This window comes from Homalodisca vitripennis, unplaced genomic scaffold, assembly GCF_021130785.1.
Source record: "Homalodisca vitripennis isolate AUS2020 unplaced genomic scaffold, UT_GWSS_2.1 ScUCBcl_3623;HRSCAF=9268, whole genome shotgun sequence".
Classification (NCBI taxonomy): domain Eukaryota; kingdom Metazoa; phylum Arthropoda; class Insecta; order Hemiptera; family Cicadellidae; genus Homalodisca; species Homalodisca vitripennis.
The window spans coordinates 20,284-43,062 of NW_025779730.1; the positions used below are offsets into that span (position 1 = coordinate 20,284).

General features: G+C 32.1%; 1 protein-coding gene across 1 annotated transcript; it reads left to right on the forward strand.

Annotated features, from left to right (window-relative positions):
• The first annotated feature begins 184 nt into the window (after positions 1 to 184).
• LOC124372597 (mitochondrial fission 1 protein-like) lies at positions 185 to 14,078 on the forward strand. The gene is made up of 4 exons (XM_046831002.1): positions 185 to 217; positions 3,991 to 4,233; positions 10,003 to 10,108; positions 13,387 to 14,078. The coding sequence occupies exons 1-4, from the start codon at positions 185 to 187 to the stop codon at positions 13,479 to 13,481; spliced, it is 477 nt and encodes a 158-aa protein (XP_046686958.1). The 3' UTR covers positions 13,482 to 14,078.
• Positions 14,079 to 22,779: the final 8,701 nt, after the last annotated feature.

Sequence of the window (22,779 nt, forward strand, 5' to 3'; positions counted from 1 at the left end):
ATTCTTTTTTGTGACTTTGGGGGAATTGCAGTAACTATAACTCAGCCTTTTTGTAGTAGCGGGGGTCACTGTCGCTGGGTTACTTTTTATATCATGCAGTTGTTCTTGAAAAGAGTTGAGAAGGTGTTCTATGTGGTCTTAGCGGACCTTCATTTTTGTCAGCTCAAGGAGGAGGGGTGTAGTCATGGGTGATAGGGTGCTGGACTCTGAGGTATCGGTTTGTGTTCCTGAGTGTTTTTACAGTTGTTAAGGCTTGTTTTGGATAAACTTGATCAATATAATTAGTTTTCTGTTTTTTTAAGTTCATCTTGAAGTTTTTTTAATTTCTTTTTCATAATTTAAAATAATTTTTTCCTTCTCCCGGTCCTGCTCCTCAAAAGTTTTGACTAATTCTATTTGAAATTGTTTCTCTTTGGTGAGCTGATGTTCAATTTGATTTAGAGTTTCAGTTAAGGCCAAATTTCTATTGATTGGTGCGTCTTTTTCATTTTTCCAAATCTTTAATTTTCATTTCATATTCAATTTCACTGTATTTTTTAGGTCTGTGATCTGTTGTCATAGTTGGACATTTTTGAATTTTAAATTATTTAGGTCTTGTTTTAGTTTTCCATTTTCGGCCAGCAAGGCATTTCCTACCTCAGCAGCTAAGGTAAGTGAAGTTTCAAGGACATCATCTTCCAAGTTTTTAATTTTTCCTTGAACTTCATCAATTGTTACTTGTGTCAAGGAAGTGAATTCATTATTAATGACTGGTTTGTTTGAGGGTTGTGGTCAGTTTTATGGTCAAGGATGTGGGAAGTGCTTGGTAGTTGCTTATCTGCGAGGAAGTAAGATTGATGAGTGCCTGCTTCATTGGCCGTAGTGTCAAAATTTGAGGTGTCTTGATCTAATGTTTTACAGTTACTGCATTTCCACACATTAATTTCTGTATTAGTCCGTTTTTTTTTTTGAGGGTTTTTTCAAGTATATTCTGACATCCAGCGTGATACCACATATTGCAGGGTCCAGAACATTTTTATTCCTGAGAATTTAACTCCTACAGTACAAGAGCCACAAGAATACTTTGTTGGCATTTCAAATCTCAGTCAAGTTAAGACTGGGTTAATAAAGTGATAAATAATAATAATAATAAAAAATAATAAACAATTTGGAAAAGTAGTGTTTTTATTAATATTTAATAATATTTAAAGTGATAAATATTTATTCAGGTTGGTGTAATGTAAAACAGTTTGTGAGAGGCAAATAATTTAACAGTGAGTCAGTCTCTTATTTAATATAACAGAGTCAGTTCTTCAAAGTAGAAGTGTGTCAGAAGGAATGTATAATTTTATTTGATTGTCAGGTTTAATCAAGTACCGTGTCAAGTAGAATAATCTAGACAAGCATTGAGAGTGAGATGGTAGTATACAGCAGTGTTGACTAGTGTGTGAGGTCAGTTGTGGGACTGCAGACTCAGCAGCAGCGGGTTACTGCTCCCAGTCCGAGTTGACACACTAGCAACTGTCACAGGTGGTGATGAGTTGGAGACTCAGCACTTGTGAATTGGCCAACTCTTGTCACGTCACTTGTTGGTCATTTAGGTTAGTTTGAATTATAAATTAGACTTGTCAGTTTTTATTAACAACTCAGACTACTAAGAACTTTTTGATTGAGTTAATATTTCACTTAGTAAATTCTTGAGAAGTTCTTTATAAAAATGATAAAAAGTTATTAATATGCTGCCATTGTGAAGTAGGTAGATTTTACTTTTCTTAAGTTTTTGTTGTAAATTTAAGTTCCATGGTGGAGTTTAATTGGTGAGTAGACTTACGGTTTGTTCCAGTTTTGTGCACAAGTTTAGTGATGTTTGTTGAATAATTACCACTTATAACATTACTTTCACTGGAATTCACTATACTAAGACTGTAGTCAGTCTGCCATGTTTGTTTGTTTGTTCTTATTATTACTGCAGATATTTTGGTCCCCCGATAAGGAAAATCTGTCCAAAAATAGCGGCCTCCAGATGGGTAGGGTATGATAAGCGGACCCAGTTTTTTTATATCAAAATTGGCAAATGATATTACTTAATTATAACCATCGATATAATCAATCGATACTGATTAATTATTTTGACAATAATTAACTTAAATAACCTATATCAAGAACTGTAAACACTTTCAAACAATACACACGTAAGGTAGTATATCAATTATACATAAGTAAAATTTGTTTATTAAAAATTGCAGTCAATTTTAGAAAACTACTCGAAATTGCTTTGAAAGATGATGAGACATGTTTTTTTCGTGGCTTCAACATGGACTCATACCGAAAAACCCATTGTGTGAAATTTGTGGGAAAGAAACAACTGTAACTGTGAGAGGAGCAAATATGGTCGTCTTCAGTTTTCCTAATTGTGGTTATAATAATTTGTTTGATCACTGTAAATATTACATTCACATATTAATTTAAAACATATGATTGTTATTTAGGAATATATACACTTTTATATCGATTGATAGTCTAGAGTTAGAGATTTGAATATTAGGTATCGATGATTACATGCTTCGATATAAAAAAACCGGGTCCGCTTATCCAGATAATACCAAAGTACTATATTTTTATGTATGATTATACAAGGTGGACCAGACCTGTACCACTGATTTGTGGTATAACATGTGTAGATAGATATTCCCTTTCAACTGAACCCCCTTTTTTGTGACCAAAGAATTTGATATTACCTTGTACATGGCAACTTGCAAACTATACAACTTATATAAACAAACACTAAAATATCAGATTAGTCTAATATAGATTGTTGTAGTTTGTTGTAGTTTAAAATAAAACAATAACTTCAATATAAAATGATATAAGTATCCTTAGAACAATAAAAAAACTAAAGATTCTATACAAGCCTTTCGTCAAAATAGAAACTCGCTTAAGAATAAAACCTGTATTTCGAAGGACAAAGCTGCAGCAAAGAACAGATTAATACATTGTATTCAAAGAGATATAGAACACATTGGTACTAACATGAAACTTTATAAATTATCAACTTCAATAATTAAACTTCAAATATGAAGTTTCATCATTGTTGTGGCCACAATGATTGATTGTGATTGTTTACTAAAGTTGATAAAGTTTAAAATTTCTTGAAGTTGTTTGTTTATGTAAGCCTCAAACATCTTATACTAATATATTTAGTATATCTTTTTGAGTGCACCGTAGATTACATCATAAGCTGTATGTAAGTTCCGAAAAAATTCAATATTTTTTAAACGATTTTCAAAATACATGCAGTCTTTTGCCAATGAGGGAACACATATAAAGGACTCGCCATGAGTCTTTAGCCAGTTCTACAACTAACCCTCTCTCGGGTACATTACAAGAAGGCCTACAGTAAATAGTCTTGAAATTCCAGAATGTAATTGTATTAACTAAATTAGAAATGATATTCTGGAAATTTAACTTTTATTTGTGCAAAACAAATTTTTATAACTCTTTAAGTACTAGTCTATTAGTGTCAGATTTTTCATAATAATTTATTATTCCTACCAGATAAAAGCTAGAATAAAGTACAACATGGATACAAAATGTCATTGGCATAGCAATTGTCCTGCCAGCACTAAGTTATTGTACTTTTTGCTTGGAGACAGTAGCCAGCTGTTCCTAATGTACAATAAAATTGTGCATAGTTTCTTGCATACACTGTTAGCTTATTCTAACCCTCAAAATATATCTTTCTCACATTTAACCACTTCAATTTCACAATTAAATGTAATTAAATACTTTCCACAGTCGCACTTTAAAATGTCATGCATTTTCTGTGACGTTTAAATTGATTTTGTGTGAGTTTCATATTAAAAACTTACTAATACTTCATAGTACTAACCTACTATTGAACGTCACTTACTTTAACATCTATATGTATATAATAATTAACAATACATATATCAAAATATGTGTGTGTGTGTGTGTTTGTTTTTTTGTTCCTAATCAAATACCTACCTCAAGTTTCTTAATTATAATTGGCTCTTGGATTTCAGAAAATTCGAACGTGAATATCATGAACAACTTTATAAAAGCCAAGTAACTACATCAGCTCAGTTCAATTATGCTTGGTGTCTGGTGCGTAGTAAATATCCTGCAGACATTAGAAAAGGAATCTTACTTTTGGAAGACCTTTACCAGGACAACCAAGGAGATGAAAGACGTGACTATTTGTATTATTTGGCAATTGGGAATGCTAGAATAAAGGTAAGTTATGTCATTCAATCTAAAATGTGTACTTGGTAACAAATATTGCAATACTATAATATTATAACCACTTAAATTTCAGTTGTGGGACTGATAATGTTTTCTTTGAAAACGAAAGGCCTCACAAAAATATTATTGGAGTGATTGTTTTTTAATTAATTAAAGAACTCCAATAAGTAATAAGCTTCAGCAATGTATATCTTGCTATGTTAAACTAAACAATTCATGAAGGAAGCATGGAATTTTTTCAAATCAGAGAACAATGATTACTATCAAAGTTAGTTTAATTTATAATTATGAATTGCATGTGGTACAGTAATTAACTGTGAGTTTTGAATCTACAGTGTTATAGTTTAATTATGAACATTGCATACACTGTAGTAAAACTTATGAGTGTGAATACATATTATAGAGCATTAAATAAAATAGTATTTAATTATTAACCCAACAGCTGACAATCAGCGGGGTTTCTGTGGCTTATTTCTTGTCTTTACTGGCAATCAACGGAACACCCGTTGTTTTACTTCGTTTCGTTCTCTCTCGTCACCTGTGGTACATTTACCAGGTGAATGTCGATATGATTTATATACTGGTGGGGCAGGGAAATAAATGCTGAACACTGTAATGCTTTATTTCTCTATGTCAATTGCATCATCACAAATATACAATTCAAAATGTATTTGAAATGTAGTCATGTCCGTAACAGTTTAGCTCGAACAAGCCTGGTTCTTGCTGTGGTTATTGTTCAGTTTTGAAAATAAAGTATAAGTATGCTTAAATAGTGTTTATTATGTGTTGAACTGACTGCAGTGACTACTACTAGTAAATTTATTAGGTTTTTACTATTTATAGTTATATTTTATAGCTATAAATATATATAGTATTTCACTTATTTAAATAAAAAACAAAGATATAACGCTTCTGTATTTCATGGAATTTTATACCCACATCTTGAGAAAGCAAAATAAAAATATAAAAAGAATAAGAAAAAACAAGAAGAAAATAACCAAAAATATAAATAAGTAACTAAAACATTCAAAGACCCTGCTGTTATATCATTAATAGCACAGAAGGAAATTTGGAAAAGTTAATTTCATCTTAAATTTAAACCATTTGGGTATTTAGATTTTAGAAGTAACTGATGGGCTTGTTCAAGAATTTTTAATTTTAACCTATATAAATTTTCTTCAGGACAAGGGAAGACATTGTTAATTCCTTTAAGATCATAACAATCTTCAATTTTGTCTTTTTTTGTGCTCAGCAGCATGTTTGGCCAATGGCTTCTTGTATTTTATGAAAAATATCAAATCTGTGCCCTGTTTATTCTGACTCTTAAGGTGGTTAGATGTTTGTCCAATGTACTGATTGTTACAAAATGTACAATGAATTTGATAAATTACATTCATAGAGTCACAGTTTACTTTACGAATGATGGTACATGTGTTATACCAGTTACGCTACTTTTGAATTCCCTAGAGTTTTTCATAATTATGCATGAACCGCAACATGGTTTGTTGCATGGTTCACATCCATTAGTAACGGGTTGGTGTAGTTTAGGTTGGACAAGATTGTTTTTCAAATTTGGAGGTTTTTTAAATATTACTCCTAGGAGCTTTAGCCATAAAATTTTGGATATCTGAAGATGATAGTAAAACATTATGGGCAATGTTCATAAAACCGTTAATTTTGTGTAGTCCAGGAAAAAATTGTGTATTAAACTTTGTTTGTGTTTTATAATTGAAGCTACTTTGTGGATGTTTTGGTTTGTTTATTTGATTCTTTTAAATTTTGTCTGGGTAATATAAATGTTTTAAGAAGTGTTGCTTAATGTTTGTATGTAATTTAAGAAGTCTATACATTGCTTCTTGGCTCGTATAGGTAAATTTTTTGGAATAGACTTTTTTTTATATACATTAAATGGCAACTTGAAAAATGTAGATAGTTCATTGTTTTTTGTTTTAACATGCAGTTGTGTTTACGTCACACACCTTTTGCAGTTTTTACAAAAATATCTTGTTTTTTCCACCTTGGGCTGTAGTCTACAACACACACACCCAAACACCAGTTACAATTTCAAACATCTTTAGCAAAAGAGACAAACAATAACGGGTAACACAGTTGCATAGAAACCACAAAAAGAAACAGCTGTGTCAAGGTCCATTAGTACTTACCGAACGTTTATATTGATTACAGATTTCAAAAATAGTCTAAAACAGGTTGAAAAAACTTTTTCAAGTTCATAAATAACTTTTAACAGATTATTTTCTCCGAACGGCTGATAAATAAGCCATTAGTCAAATTCGCCCAGGCCTTGACAATCTGGTTGATCGGTTGTTGGTGTTTTCTTCTCGGCTAAACTTTGACGTCCGTTCAGTCGGACATTAGCGTCCAAAAGGTTAATAAAAATTAATTCTGTGTACTATTTCTAGTTTATACACCAAGACTAAGTATGAGTTGTTTTTGCCATCATAGAATTTTAAATTTGTTCACGCAACTACCTTTTCTAGGTACATCCCCCCTTTTTTTTTTATAAGAATTTCCATTTTAACTTACCATAAGTGTTATATATCAAAGTGATCTACAGTTCATTGTGAACAAAATTATACTGCATATACATAGATTAACATTTAAAAAAGATTTTTTATGGATTTTATACAAATACCATGCAAATCACCTGAAAACAGCCTGTTGGTTGTAGGGTTAATAGCAACATAATCTCACATGGAGTTTTATTGTAGGTAGTTCCAATAATGGTAGAGTGATTTTTTTTTAATGGGATATCGGATGAGATCTATTTCAATTCATTTTTATTATTTTTTCTAAAAAATCCCAGTGGGAACATATATTCGCATGTTGACTATGGATACTAGACATCCAAAAGTCATATGAGAAATTTGCTTTTATTCAACTAAAGAATAATTGAAATAATGACTAATCATTTTTAACACTTTCACTGCCAACATCGTGTTTTCATTTACTTTTGTGAAGTATTGAAGTGTGACAAATAACCAAGTGTGTTTAGTGTGCGTGTTAAGTGTGGTTTTTTGATTTGTGAGCCTTACTATCAAAAGGCCTCACAAAATAAAAAGTTTTTAATGTTGATTACAGTTTTTAAACCAATAAGTTTATAACCTCCATCTTCAACATTACATAACCAGGTGTTTTAATTTAAACACTAAAATACTCTCGTATGATTCATTGTAATTTTAGAAACCCATGGGAGAGAGCCCTGTAGTCGATGAAACCCAAATCCACAAAAAAGGCGCATTTACAGAATAAGATCCTTTATTTAATAGCAAATATGTACAAAAAATATAGTTCAAGAAATTCTTTTGATAATGAGATAACAGACTTGAAACAGTATATACTCAATACTGTACTTCAAGTATGTCACAAAAAAGGCCAAAAAGAAATGCCCGAGAACTATAGACCTATTACTAATGTACCAACCTTTAGCAAAATTATAGAAACCCGTATGTTTAAGCAATTATATAAGTATTTTATGGAAAACAATTTACTGTAAAAGAACCAATTTGGATTTAGGCCAAATCACTTTACTGCTAAGGCTATAGAATGTCTAGTAAATTCAATTCTATGGGGTCCAGAAGACAAACAGGTAATTGGTTCTACCATTATAGACATGGCAAAGGCTTATGATGTTGTTACTCACTCTATTATGTTTGAAAAACTTAATTTCTATGGTGTAAGGAACAAAGCATTAAAGTTGATTCAAAGTTACCTAATAAATAGAATGCAAATGGTTACTGTAAACAATGTTTTGTCACAGTATCAGAAGATGGTAGCAAGTGTTTCCCCAAGGTTCTGTACTTGGTCCTTTTTTGTTTTTAGTCTTTATTAATGATTTTCATATTAATTTTTCATCCATGTCTGTTGTACTTTATGCAGATGATATAACTCTTCTTTGTTCTAATTTTAATGTGTAGCAACTTAATGTACAATTAATGAATGCTCTTCAACAAGCTAAAGATTGGTATTAAGCCAACAATCTTATTATAAATGAAAATAAGATTCAAAACATAATTTTTACATGCAATAATAATTTAGATTTAGACGATAACTACATTAAACCTGTTAAGCTCTTGGGGATTGTACTCGAAAGTAAACTTAGCTGGAGGCCACATGTGGGAGTGTGTCTGTAAAAAACGTTTCTAGAGTAATCTTTCTCCTATGTAAACTTAAGTATTGTGTTAATTTTGAAGTATTGTTAATGACTTACTGTGGACTGTTCCATATACACCTTTGTTATGGTACCCGTCTATGAGGCAACTCTAGTGCCTACAAAAAGTTTTTTTTGTGTGGCAAAAAAGGCAATCAGGTTAATGGCAGATCCTTCTAATCAAGAGTCCTGCATTATAATTCCAAAATAATGACTTGCTTGTATTTACATATATCAGAATTTAATGTATGTTAGAGAAAATATCAACACCTTTATCCAGGGCCGCATTTACAAATTCGACGCCCCTAGGCCTACAGACCAAAGAGCGCCCCCCCCCAGAGGACTCTGATTACACTGACGTAGAAATCCAGTAAATTTCTTAATTACGTAATTTTGATGAAATATAATTACAATAGTATATATATATATATATATATATATATATATATAGGAGTGTTTTGAATAAATAAAAGCAATGAACCAATGAATGAGTCAACGTCGCACCCCGGACCTAGTTGACCTTGGCCACCCGCTCCGCCGAGCGCCAACACCACCCGCCACCGCAACTTTTTTCTTTTGTGTGCTTTAAAATTTATGCGCCCCCTAAAATTTTGCGCCCTAGGCCTGGGCCTAGTGGGCCTATAGGGAAATGCGGGAACTGCCTTTATCTCTCAAGAGTTAGTACATGATTACAACACTAGATTTTATTATAATCTTGTAGCACCTCAAGTAAGACTAACTCAGACCTATAATAGTTAAATTTCCCAACAGACTAGATTATTCAACAAACTACCATTAATTATATAGAGAACTACCAATTCATAAGTTTAAACTAAGGATTTCAACTTGGCTTAAGACAAAAGCTTTGTACTCTGTTGACGAGTACATGAAGTGCAACACGTTTGATCTGTTTACGAAATACAGCTGGTTAATGTAACCAAATTAGGCATTTAAATTATATCAAATGTTTTTCATGACAAAGTCTATTGTAACTGAAAATGTTATTTAATGGCCAATAAAGATCTTGAATCTTATAATACACAGTAAAAAATAATTTAATTTTCCAAAAACAATTAGGTTTAATAAGTAGTTTGTATATTGGGGGGGATTTACATGATAAATAACTTTTAATTTTTAACTCAAAATAACAAAAAGTTTAGAAATGACTAAAAGTAGATACATTTTGCATTTAGTAAAAACATTCGCACAATAGAAATTTTTATTAGAAAGAAGATATATTAGATTAAAACTGTATATATTTTCGATAGTCGTAAAATTTGTTTTCTTTTGTGAACTTTATTCAGTATTTAATTTCTTTTACCCATAGTACTTTGTTTATTTACTTATTATTATTATATAATGCAGTTATAAAACTACAAAATATATTATTATATTTGGATTTTGCCAATATTTTATTATATTTACATTTTCTGAAAACATCTATTTATTATAAAGTCATGTATTGGTTTATTGGCAGAGGTAATATAAGTTTTATATAAAATGCTTTAAAATTCCAGATAATTATTAAGTACAGGAGTGAACACAACCATATTGAGTGTTAAATATGTATTATTTTTTTTTTATTATTGCAGGAATATTCCAAAGCTTTAAACTATGTTCGATCATTTCTGAATTTGGAGCCAGCAAATGCACAAGTCCAGGCGTTGGAAGCTACCATTAAAAAGAGAATGGAAAAAGGTAATTTTGTACACATCAAATGTAGACTTAAGCATCAGTGTGGTTTTGTGTTTTAACTTTAACATGCATATTCGTACAGTATGGGTTGTTGCCCATCTATAAAAAACACTAGTGAGAAACCTTTTGAACATTAGCTTGCTACTGTCCATCACAATGAGGGGAACATATGAACGCCATCTTATCTATAATGACCCAAAAACAGATATTATTGTTGAGTAGCTTAAACCATGTTCAAAGGCCATTCATATCTTAAAAGTCAACTGTAAGGTTTATTTGTGGTGTAGGCGATAGAGGTCACTCAAAACTATTTCTCCCTCTCTTTTTAAAAAATTCTTACATTTCCTTTTATGTTTTTATTTATTAAAAAATTAAGCTGGTTTAAATTTTGATACATTTTACAATGTAGGTAAGTGGTGTAATATTCTTGTCTTGGCTCAAGTTGTGAAAGTTAAACTTAGTAAATGAATACTGGACTTAAGAAATAGTTTTCAAGGTAATTATTGACTCTTCACATCCAATGGAGGATGGTCTACAAGGAGTTAGGCCAAAAAATTAAACGTGAGTATAACTCTAAATGTACATTATTTTAAACTAACAATATTTGATGTGGAGAGTCAATAACTATCTTAAGTACATTAATTATTTTACTAAGTTTAACTTTCACAACGTGAGACGAGACTAGAATATTAAACCACCTAGAAACAGGACTTACATTGTAAATATTTCAAAAACAAAAATGCTTAAAACTTTCATGTTTTCAAAACATATTCATCTAAAAAGTGAAAGTTTTTTTTGTTTATATTTATTGGTATCACAGTGTGTGTGATCACAGTTTTAGACAAATGCCAACAAATTCTGACTAATAAAAAAAGGGTAAATCTTAAGATCAGCGACTACCGCTCCGATCGCCGTAATTTTTTGCATACAAACACAGGTTAACGTAATTTCACCCAAAAAAATAGTCCCGATTATCGCCGTAGCCGTTACCGTTACCCCCCCCCCCAAAAAAAATTTGAAAAAAATAAAATTAAAAAAAAAACCTGACTGACAGTGCATTTTATTTGTTTTTGTGGTGTTATTAGTTCGTAGGGCAGTAGTCCAGGTATTACTTCTAGTATAAAGTCGTCTTATCTTATCAGTGATAAATGTGTGCCGCTTATCTTTTGCCTGTAATGAAAACCTGCGTTAGTTCTGTCTGAGTTTTGTGTGTGTAAGCAGCCATGGCGTGATCTGGGCTTGGACTTTGCAAGCTCGAGTTAATTTTTTTTCTAAAAGAGCAAGCAGCGCAAAGCGCTGCACAGCGGGCAAGCATCGCGTGATCTGAGTTTTGAATAGGGAAGCTAGGGTCTTTTTAGCGTGTGACCAGAACCATCGCACGCCATTGTCAATAACTTCACTAATTATTCCTTGTCCATATGGGTTTGTTTGTTTACGTCTGGCGGTCAATCGAAGTCGTCCTATAGGTCACGTGATTCTCCCGGCCAATCGGAAACTTTCCTGTTTGTCACGTGACTACTGTTTCAACTCATCAAAACAACCATGGTCGGCCATTGTTTTTAGTTTGATAGTCGAAAATCTTGTTATTTATGTGTTTTTGTATTGCCAACATTGTACTGCCGAAAAACTGGTTTTTATATGTTAGTGATAATCGGGACTATTTTTTTCGGTGAAATTAACGTTAACCTGTGTTAGTATGCAAAAATTACGGCGATTGGAGCGGTAGTCGCTGATCTTAATATTTACCATAAAAAATATTTTACACTATTTTCAGTTGGCTACTTCTGGTTTTCAATTCTTACGCATAATTTAACAGTTTAGAAGAATAAATAGTATTCTGATATAAGATGACACCCTTGTCACTCAGTGGGTTAAGGGACTTGCCTGTGGTATAAGATCTTATAAAATGGGAAGATTATAGAGGGTTTGTCCGATCACCAACAACATTCTGAGGCAGGATTGGTGATTGGGGTCAGGGATCAGTAGCAACTGAGTTCTGACGTAGTGAACATCGCTTGTGTTACAAAAGCTGGGTAGCACAAAACATCAGAAATAAATTTGTTGTAGTAGCAGTGTTATACAATTAAATCTTACTATTACCTCATCTAAAATACATTTAAGCTGCTTGACTTGGTTAACAAGGCTTACAAAAGACACCTTGTAAGAGCAATGGTTTTCTTGTTGTTTGCTGAATTGAAGAATGCGCAGGAAACCATTGAAGACATAGAGCAATTGCAATGCACTTCAACACGAGTGATGAACAAAATTAACAATGAGTATTCACTGAAATTCTGGAGCAGTTATAAATTGAACTTTAGAAGACTTAACAACAGGTAGGAAACATGGGTGTTCCAGTAACCCTTTTACTAAGGGTCAGAGGGGCATCTCAAACTCCCCATATTCCAAGAAAGATGATGACAGCTTTCCAAGGAGCCTTTGCAGTTTAAGAATCACATTGGCTAAGATGTATAGTTTTAGTGAGGCTATTTTTAGGATATCTGAAACGATCATACATTTTTTTTAACAGATCTGATCTCATTACATATCAGTAAATGCACATTTTAGGAAGTCTATATTAGCTGAAGGTATCAGATATATTCCTTATAACCAATGAACATAGAGTTTTCTTAAATGAAAAGAGTTTATTGAAAAGGGAGCATTGAATTAAAGACAACAGGTACTTTTGTATTTTCAGGATGTCTCTATTTTTGAAAGTGTTTTTTTTAACGGGACTCTAAAAAATTACATTATTAAGAATAGATGTTGTTAGACTTACTGTGAAAATTGCATGTTATTATGAAGATCGGTTCTTGTTTTTTGCCTCCCAAAAGGCAGCAATGTTAGTTAGAATGAGGTCACTCTGTTCCTATCTACAATTTGTTTATCGGGCTATATAAGTAAGTAAATACATACATATGCATTATAAATAACAAAATTTAACAAGCGGTTATGTGACCAGAGCTTGAATTTAGATATTATTTCATGGGATGTTTCTCTTTTTTGCTTTACTGATAATAGTGGACTCCACAGATAATACCAAAATTCCAACAATTAATGCAGCCTTGTGGAATAGTTTTGTGCTTATTCCCAAATTGTTTCTATTGCATTTTTACAAAAATAAATCAATGTTATTTTTTTTTAATTTTACTTCTTGGATCATGCTTATACCAAATAATACAGACTATTAATGTGTGCAATACAATTTATATTACATTTGTTTAGTTCTATATTACAGTTCTGCATAGTAATACAATGAGTTATGTCTTATTGAATTGTTACAGAAGGACTGATGGGCATGGCACTGGCAGGTACAGCTGTTCTCGCCATGGGAGGCCTTGTTGCACTAGGAGTAGCACTCGCCAAGGGGAAATCCTAATCTGGAATCTCAAAAATACCAAATCCACTGTTTTTATCCATAATTATTTGTAATAATTAGGTTGCATTTGTATTTTTCAGAATAAAGTGACAGTGGCAAATCCTAAACTGTTTTATCTTTATTATATGATTCTGGGATACAGCAGGATTATTTTTATACAGTAAGAACATAGTTTCACTTTTTATTTATTGTGCTTGCTAAGAAAATGTTTTTAAAGTTGAGTGTTTTAATAAATTATTATATAGAAGAGGTACACAGAGTCAATGATGTCAGTTAGGTTCAGTTATCTTGTTTTTATTTTATCAATATCAATACAAAAGTAGTTTTTTTTTTACCATTTATGTTCCTTTTCAGTTTCGTGTTTCACACATGTGCGATATCTGTATGCTAACAGTGTTACCAAGTGAGTTTTTGTAGTTTGCCATTGTAAAATTCCTTGATAATGTGATATTGTGTATTATTTGAAGTATTTATGAATTAGATTTATTTATAGTCACTGAGTTGTTTTGATGTTATTCTAACTTACTGCATGTTAGTGTGATGTATAAACATTGTACATTAATTAACAGATAAATAATAGTATATTTTGAAGCACAGCAATTTTATTTTCTTCTACAAAAGTACCCTTTTCCTTTTGAATTGAACCCAAAATCAAAATAAAAAACAAACATTTTTTAATTATCATTTTTACATGAAAGTAGTGTTTAATCTTAATTAACACCTTTACTGCTGGTCTATACTGAGTGATTATAAAGGAATCTCAAAATACACCATGCTATAAGGCTTTTGCTGCAGTCAACTTGTTAAACTGTTTTTCAACATAGTACCATCAGGCATTTGTGTCTGAGCAGGTGACCAGCTTATTTAAACCTCCACAAAGAAATATCCCCCCAGTGAAGACAGCCGTATCATTTATATGTCACTTTGTGTGTTTGATATACATTTGAAGCTTACCACCAAGTCCGTGTGTCATTTGTCGGAACAAGTAGTAGCCGCAGTATACCAAGTATGTGTTTTATAGTAGATGAGTGAATTGCTTCCATTTTAACTGTTCAATAAACCTGTGAAATGTTACCAGCATTAATGAGACTGAGCATTTTCATGCTGCAAAACAATTCCTGTACTAGTCACCCATCGATATATTCTTTCTTTTATTGCACATCAAAGTTTCCTCAAAATCTCACATTAACTTCCCACATACAAAATTAAATGAATAAACCCCCTTTTCTATCCAAGAATATAATACACTAATATTTTTTTGTGCAGACATTGTTGTTTAGAATTTTTTTATTGTTGAAGGACTCTGTTTGTTTCCATTCCATAGATTGTTGGTTAGATCTTAGTATCGTAATTAATCCTAAGTTTATAATTTAGGTTTATAAAACTCTTCTCTCCTTCTCAATACTAAGTAAGAAATGTCAGGTAAATAAAATAGGTACAGAAACCTTTATGGTTGGGCCTGAGCCAGGCTGTGAAAGATTGGAAAAAGAGGATTAGATCCTTAAAATGGAGTAGGACCTCTGAAACTAAGACAATCTAAAAAGTTCATCTCTCATATTAAAGGGTGGTCAGCTCTCCTAGAACAAATGTAAGGTGGATATAAGATTGATATTAGGGATGTTGACAGGTCATGGCCTCCTTTAGGAAACATCTAAGAAGGTTTGCATACATGGTGTCCAGAAATTACTCTATCAAACTTCACCATTTGATTTGTCCAGGTCAAAATAAGCCAAGAAACGTTATCTGGCTGTGTGAATCTGTTTTGTGATTTTTATGAAAAGAATTATAATCTATAATCTGAATAAATGTATAAAGTTCAAATTTTACAATATGTTTAGGTCTAACCTGCTGAAAAAATGTTTTCAGAGAAATACTGTATATAATAGCCTATTAAGTTACAAAAATGGTGGTCCATATAGAATTTTCAAACTGTAATAACTGATGAACGCAAGAATTCATAAAAATTGAACAAGAATAGTGAAATATTCAATTTTATATATTACGGACATTTTTATACTTTCATATGAGCATTTCGATGCTAATTTTATTTCCGGGGTGTACTAGACAATTTTAGGTCTGAGGGGCAACCGAGAGTAGTCGGGGGAAGGAATTTTAAAATAATAATGAGGAAGTTCACGATATACCAGGGAAAATTTCCGCTTATTCCTTGGAAAGGGTGTCATCAACCATGAAAATTACGGGAATGTAACGGGGTACGCACAAAAAATCACGGATAATGACTTTGTCACCAAAGTTTTCCTTTAAAAAAATATCAGTCCTTATATTTTCAAGAAAGATTCAGAATCTGAATCCAGATTCAGATCAGATCAGATGTTTGTATTTTGTGTTTTTAAATGTCGTACGTAAATAGATTTTGCTTGCAGTTAGTATTATATTTATGTTCGTATATCGCCTCGAGTCTAACTGCGTACCTTCTAGATGACAGCTGAATCGGCATTTAATAAATTAATTACCGATCGCAAAAACGTCATTTTTGTTGTTACTTTGTGTATGAATACCGTAACCCTAATCGTATGCAAGAATATTATGCTTGTAGACGTGTGCTTATTCTACATATCGTCGCCACAAGTCCTGCAATATATATATTCGCGGACGACAGAGCTGATCAGCAGTACGCGAGTTACCTTACCGCTATTTGACTGCTGATTAATGATCAGCTGATTGTTGTAGCTAACAGCTGAAATTATTTGCTGAAACATAATTATCAAGTAAAATGTTTCATTAAATTAATTGTCATGTTACATTCCAAAATAACCCTGAGTTTTATTGTGGTGAATGTAAATATAAATATAGTTATATATACATAGTTTCTATTTATTGAGAATTGAACCTCGGACCTAGTTTTGCCACAACACCTGCACTTAAAATGTATAAAAATATTTGTAAACAGTTGTCTAGGAATTATTTTCGTAGGAACCGTTTAAGTTCGATATTCTGCGATAATCCGCTCTCTAACGATCAATTTGAGACACCTTATGTGAAACACTTTGTATATACCGTATAAATAATCGGGTATATGGACCATCTTCTAATACCTAGATGGGCCATATGTTGTTTCAACTTGTTTAAAGGTTTAAAACCTGTGTAACCAGTTTCAAAATAACATGACACAGAACTTTCTCCCTGCATACATTGTATTTTGGCATTTCATCACCACCAGACAGTAGCACAAGAGAATGTAAGCTGGTTCTATTATCTTTCACTCCCATGACTTTAATTACATTTTTCATAAAAATGTAAAAATTTTAGTTCTAATGTTTAAAAGAAGATTTTTGTTATTTTGTAAAACATATTATTTTTATTTTAAAAAACTTGGCAAGTAAACATTCTCAGTAGATATTGTATAGATGTAAATCCATTCAGAATACGTAATGGAAGTATTTTTTTTCGATCGTAGACAATTAATTTTTAATGTGACAGTGCCTTGTCTCTTGCAAAATGAATTTTCTATTTTCATACAAAGAATTATTATGTAGGCAAAACCCACTTCTTAATGTAGTAAATTCTCAGTAAATTCCCTTAAATACCGGTATTTCTCAGTAAACTAACCCGGTATTATTGTGTGAATCTGATATGAAATTCAATTAATGTATAAATGCAGGTGATATATAAATGAGGTCAAGGCACAGTTAATGAGCACGCAACAATAATTATGATTTACACAATTACATTAAGATTGTAGATTGTATTGTTAATAGCTACTCGTCAGTTAAGGCTTATCGTTTAAATTAGACTGTAAAATAGTTTTCACATATAATAGTTCAGCATGCAATCCCAACTCTTCCTTGTAAGTTCATCCAAAAATGTATAATATATTATTTAAACTTTAATAAGTATATGTAAACAAACCCTCTAAAAGTTAAACTTTTATAGTTTCATTCTAAAAAATTTAGAAGTTTGGATTTTGTAGTCATACTCAGAAAAAGTAATTAATGTTTTTCGAGATTTTAAAACCACTATTTAAGAATGTGTGGAAAGTAGTCACACTAAGTCGTGTTTTTATGTTTTTACATGTTTTAAACAGAGAGATGTTGTTATTATTTTGCAAAAAATCGTTACAAACAAGAATGAATTAAAACTATATTACAATAAATCTCTGTGACGTATGTATAACTAACTTCAGTGATAGATAATCTTTTTACTGATATTTCAAGAACAAATTGTGACAGATTTTTAGTTGTTTTCAATACACAAGCAACGACATGAATTATTTAACAATTTTGAACTTTTTATTGGTAGATGATTTTAAAACTGTAGCCTATCATTAGGCTATTCATCACATTATTATATACAGTCGATATATTTGTGTGAAAATGCCGTGTTTAAATCGGGATTTTAACTGAGGTCTATGGAATGATAAGTTAAAATACTTCCCACTCAGCTGTCAGGGGATGGCAAATTTGAAAAAGCATTTACCTATTTAGTATTTAATACCGTACTCATATTCTATCATTTTATTAAAAAATACTACATTTATAAGAAGTCACCAGTACCACTAATATCTAAACTTATTTTTTGCTGCATCATGTACTTTGAAGTTATCCAATTATGTTTAATAGTCCCAGTTAATACCGTGATTTAGATATTCTTTTTGTATTAGAACATAATCTAGTCATATTTAATACCAATATTAATTAAATTGTTCTTAATAAATTTATAACTTATTTAGTGTAAAATAAGTTTATTAATCTCAAGAGTCCTGTATTTTTTACGTTTATCAAGCTAGGAGCTGATATTCACAAGTTCATTATGCATTGTAACAGTTTATCACCCTTTAGCCACTGATTCTTTAAGCCAAATCTTATGGAATCAGAGTGTCAATCATGAACGGTATCACCAAATCTCGTGCTGTAGTATGTTGGCATATTTCCTTCTTAGAATAACGAGTACTTAAGTGTGGAAGCCCAAGTCTCAATAGCAGTTTAAGCCATAATTCTAGAATTGAGAAGTCAGTCCTCCACATATCTCGAATTACATCCTTCACAGCATCTAACTTTTCTCTGTATCTTGTATCGTTTGGAGACAGAGAAACTCATAAGAGTTAATGTTTTTACAAATTATTCAGGCGAATCTTTCACTGGCTGCACGGTCTATCTTTGGGATCACAGTTGAGTCAATAAACTAAATTATGTTCCTGCCTGGAACAGTTTAAATCTCCTCTAAGACCCATGTACTGCTTGTTTAAAAGAACTGCAAAAGCTCTGGTCTCAAGCACATGCAAACCCAAGAGACAGTCAGCATCCCTACCATTGTTAAGACTACCTTGAATAAACCAAAAGCTGGCAAGACCTAACCCTCCTCTTTGTTATCGACTAGATGTTGCAGAAAGAACGGCTTATTCCAGATCCTGAAATGTCTGTGTTGTGTGATGGAAACCCTATCATCTCTCTTGCTATAAATAGCATTCTTCGTATGTGACAGTTCAGTAACTGGATTTCAAACCTTGACACGCCACACTTTAGTCAGCACCACTTCTATCAGGGCCTTTGCATTCAGTCCAGACATGTTTAAATCCCCAAGCAACTGAAACATCGGGTAACCATAGTTTGCCAACTTGTAAGCTGAAGTTGATACACCCCACGGAAGTTTTGTCCATGATCTTGTCCCTAAGCCAAAACTTGCAATCCTACATTGTAATGTTTATATGAGAAAGAGTTCCCAAGGCCCAATGGTATGAGAACTCTAAACACTCCTGATCGCTTGATCAATGGTTTAACGATTTTATTCCCACTTGAAAAGGAGAGAGAACAGCTGGCTGTGTCCGATGATACAAGCTCTTGCGATGAAGCCCCTCCCGATAACCCCTGAACGTTTATACCATGGATCTGGTTCAGATCACCACAGCTAGCTGTTTCATCATGGACCTCAATTAATGTCCATATAATCGTAATAATGGCAATCAATGGTAATGACTCTCTTAACAACCAATGCACTTAGAGGGCTCCAAAAGTACTGTGTTATCCAAATTTGTGGAATTTTTCTGACACGCATTCATCCTAGACTTCTCGGCTCATGACCTTGCGGATGCCCTTAATGACCTCCATCCATTTTTACTTGCCCTTTACTTGGATTGATAGTAAAACATTCTCCTTAGATGTTGCTTCTCCCTTTTCCTCTTTGTTTTCAGAGCAGTGTTCGTACCTCCATCTTTCTTGGGGATTTTAGGATAAGCTTGCTTTGAGAGGATACCAGCAGGTACGCCAGGTTTACCTTTTATTCTTCTTGGGCTGAATAATGAAGGCCCCCCCCCCCGTTTGCTTCTTCGTCCCTGCTGACTGTCAACTAGGTATTGTAAATGTACACAAGTTTGAGACAGGAGGATGTAAGCCGTCACACATTTTCGTCTCCTTTCAAAAAAGGGAATTAATTCTTTACAGTTTAGTTTTTTTATTCTTATCTCAAATAGTTATTTTAAAACGTGGACCTATTACTTTCAATAGTGATTCTTGCAAGAAAATTCAATTAGTATGACCCCAAAATAAATTGTAGGCAGCAATTTATAAGTTTAAATGCTTGGTATTCAACTTAATTATAATATATAGGCATTAATTACACTAATGTACTTATGTAGATTAATTAACAATTTTTACAAGATGTTTACAAAAACCTAACTAAAATGAATAAATTCATGGTAGCCAAAGACAAGAATAGATGTTGTAAATGGGATTTGCAAACTAGTTGTACAATTAAATGTATTTGCATTTGACATTAATATGCAAACGTGCTTAAAACTTAGGCTAATTACGGCTTTAACTGAATAGTACTAAGATTTAATTCTTCATGAAACTTACTATGGGAATAGGGAAAAAGTAACATTAATGTCTAAAGTGTAATTGCGTTAAGTTTTATAGAGTTAAACAATACGAGTATATACACATTGCTATAGACGGTATTCCACATATTCGAACACCATTTAGTTTAAGTCATTCTTCCAATACAGATATATCACATAAAACTTCCTCTTTGATAATCACATATAATTGATTTTGATTAGGAATATGTTTTCATATTTTCGCAGATAGCCGTAGCTTGTGTGATAGTCACTCTTTTAGCACAAGTTGAGCAGTTTCATAGTTGCAAGCAAACATAGTGTTAGGGAGTACAGCCCATGTATAGGCACACAATTGATGTCAATGGGTAAAAAGAGCAAATCGACTAAAGCTAGCAGCTAAGCTCAAGCAACAAAAAATCCAATGGTGGTGGGTAAACAGTCTAAAAAGTCAGGAAGGGTCAACTAAGAAAAATATTTTTTACAGAATAAACTTTTCTACAAAATATTGCCTAATATTACTCTAATTTCCTTCATACTCATATTAATTATGTCTAATTAAAATTTCCCTTTTTTAAATAAAGGTGAAAGCTTTTTAAAACATAAATGTTAAATATTTACCTATTCAATGTTTCTATTCAATCTCATGATTCAAAAACGTTGTTAATATCATCTGTGTCTTGTTACTTAATACTAATATGTGTATTCTACTGTATTTTTGACTTAATAGTATATTAAGTCAAAACTGTAATTTGCTTGCTTGCATGTCAAACTTGAAACAGACAATTCATTATTTACCAAGGTGAAACTTAACTTTGTACTAAAACGACAAAGAGATCATTATATTGATCACAGATAAACTAATCAAAAATTACTGAATTAATCATTTTTTTCTCTTATTATTATTTACAAATCGCGTGAAAGAATATGATTTTTATTCGATAAAAATTAATCAAAAATCAGTTTGTTACTTTAAAATATATAACAATCAATAGAAATATCTTTCCGCAAGTCTATTCGACTGTAGCGGAGAGCGAGTCTGTGCGTGCATGCCTCTTAAAGAACAAAACATTTTTATGTATTAATCTGTATGTTCTAGTGTAATAGTATAAAATATATAAATTATGGGAAAATACTAAGAAAATATATACTTCTTAAACCGGCAACAAAAACAAAACTAGAAAAGACTAGACTAAGTAGCATTACATTGGGACCTTTAAATGTTATTCAAAGAAGATCCGGAAGATCCGGAGCTACAAACGTTTGAGTTATAACCAGGCTATGTTCATACGTGAATATCCACTGAAAAACTTTTTGGGAAAGCAAAATTAAAAAACAGGGGGTGCTTTGACTTGGAACTTGTAAAGTAAAGTTTCTTGAGGTATGTGTGTCTTTAATAGTAAGAAAATTAAAATAAAACCACTTGGATTTTTTTACTATTAAATGTAGATGGAGGGAGTGAAATCCCGTCCGTCTAGAGATATAATTGTGGTAATGTGATACTTATATTATGCGTACAGAAACAAAATTAAAACATCGACCAACCCGCCCAACTCAGACAGATCCACTCGTCCATCAATCGCTTAAATATGATGAGACTGCTATCTTTCCAACACCACCTCACGTGGATCTGATCTTGTAGTATTAATGGTGCGCTAATCTCAAAGGAGTTTTATTAATTCTAAGTTACAAAGCAGCATTGGATTTCGTCATGTACAAACCTCCTCATATTTCTTGTTTAAATTACATTTAACATCTTTCTTGAAATAATAGGTTTTTTATTTTTGTGTATATATATATAAATACTAAATATATATATATATATATATATAATATATATATATCCATATAAAATCTTATCTTATAAAATGTGTTTTATAGTAATATAAAACAGGGAAATATAACAATATATATATAAGTCTTTAGTTATTTGTACAATTAATTTCATGATGGCTCTTTGGTGACTACCACAAAGAAACAACCTCACGCCCGAATCACATGCAATAACACCGACTGCATGTAACGCGAAGTAAACATCCCTACAACGATCCACGGGAAAAACCCTCAGCAAGCTCTTTGGTCAAGGTTTAGATCGTAGTATTCAAACTTTTTTAGTGTGTTGAACATGTGAAACTCAGCTCATTTTTCTATCTATTATTACGCCAAGGTACTTTATACTGTCACACACGTTCAAACTATGCAGCAGCCACAGGCAGTTGGCCTGTGATCGTCACAGATATGCAACCTTAGAAGTATTCGACCTGGATCATTTTCATCTTTTATATAAAAAGGGAGATGTATTCGTGTTGTGATATTTTTCAGTTAGAGAATTGTGGTCATTCTTTACTTCTTACAAGATCAAAATTTACCCGACTGTATGTCCCCTCCCACCTGAAGAAGCACCATAAACCAGGGCAATGTTACTATCTAAAAGGGCATTATCGCCACTTTAGCTGAATCTTTCGGTACCTAATTTCTATAAGTAAAAAAAGAATGTGATCAAGAGTG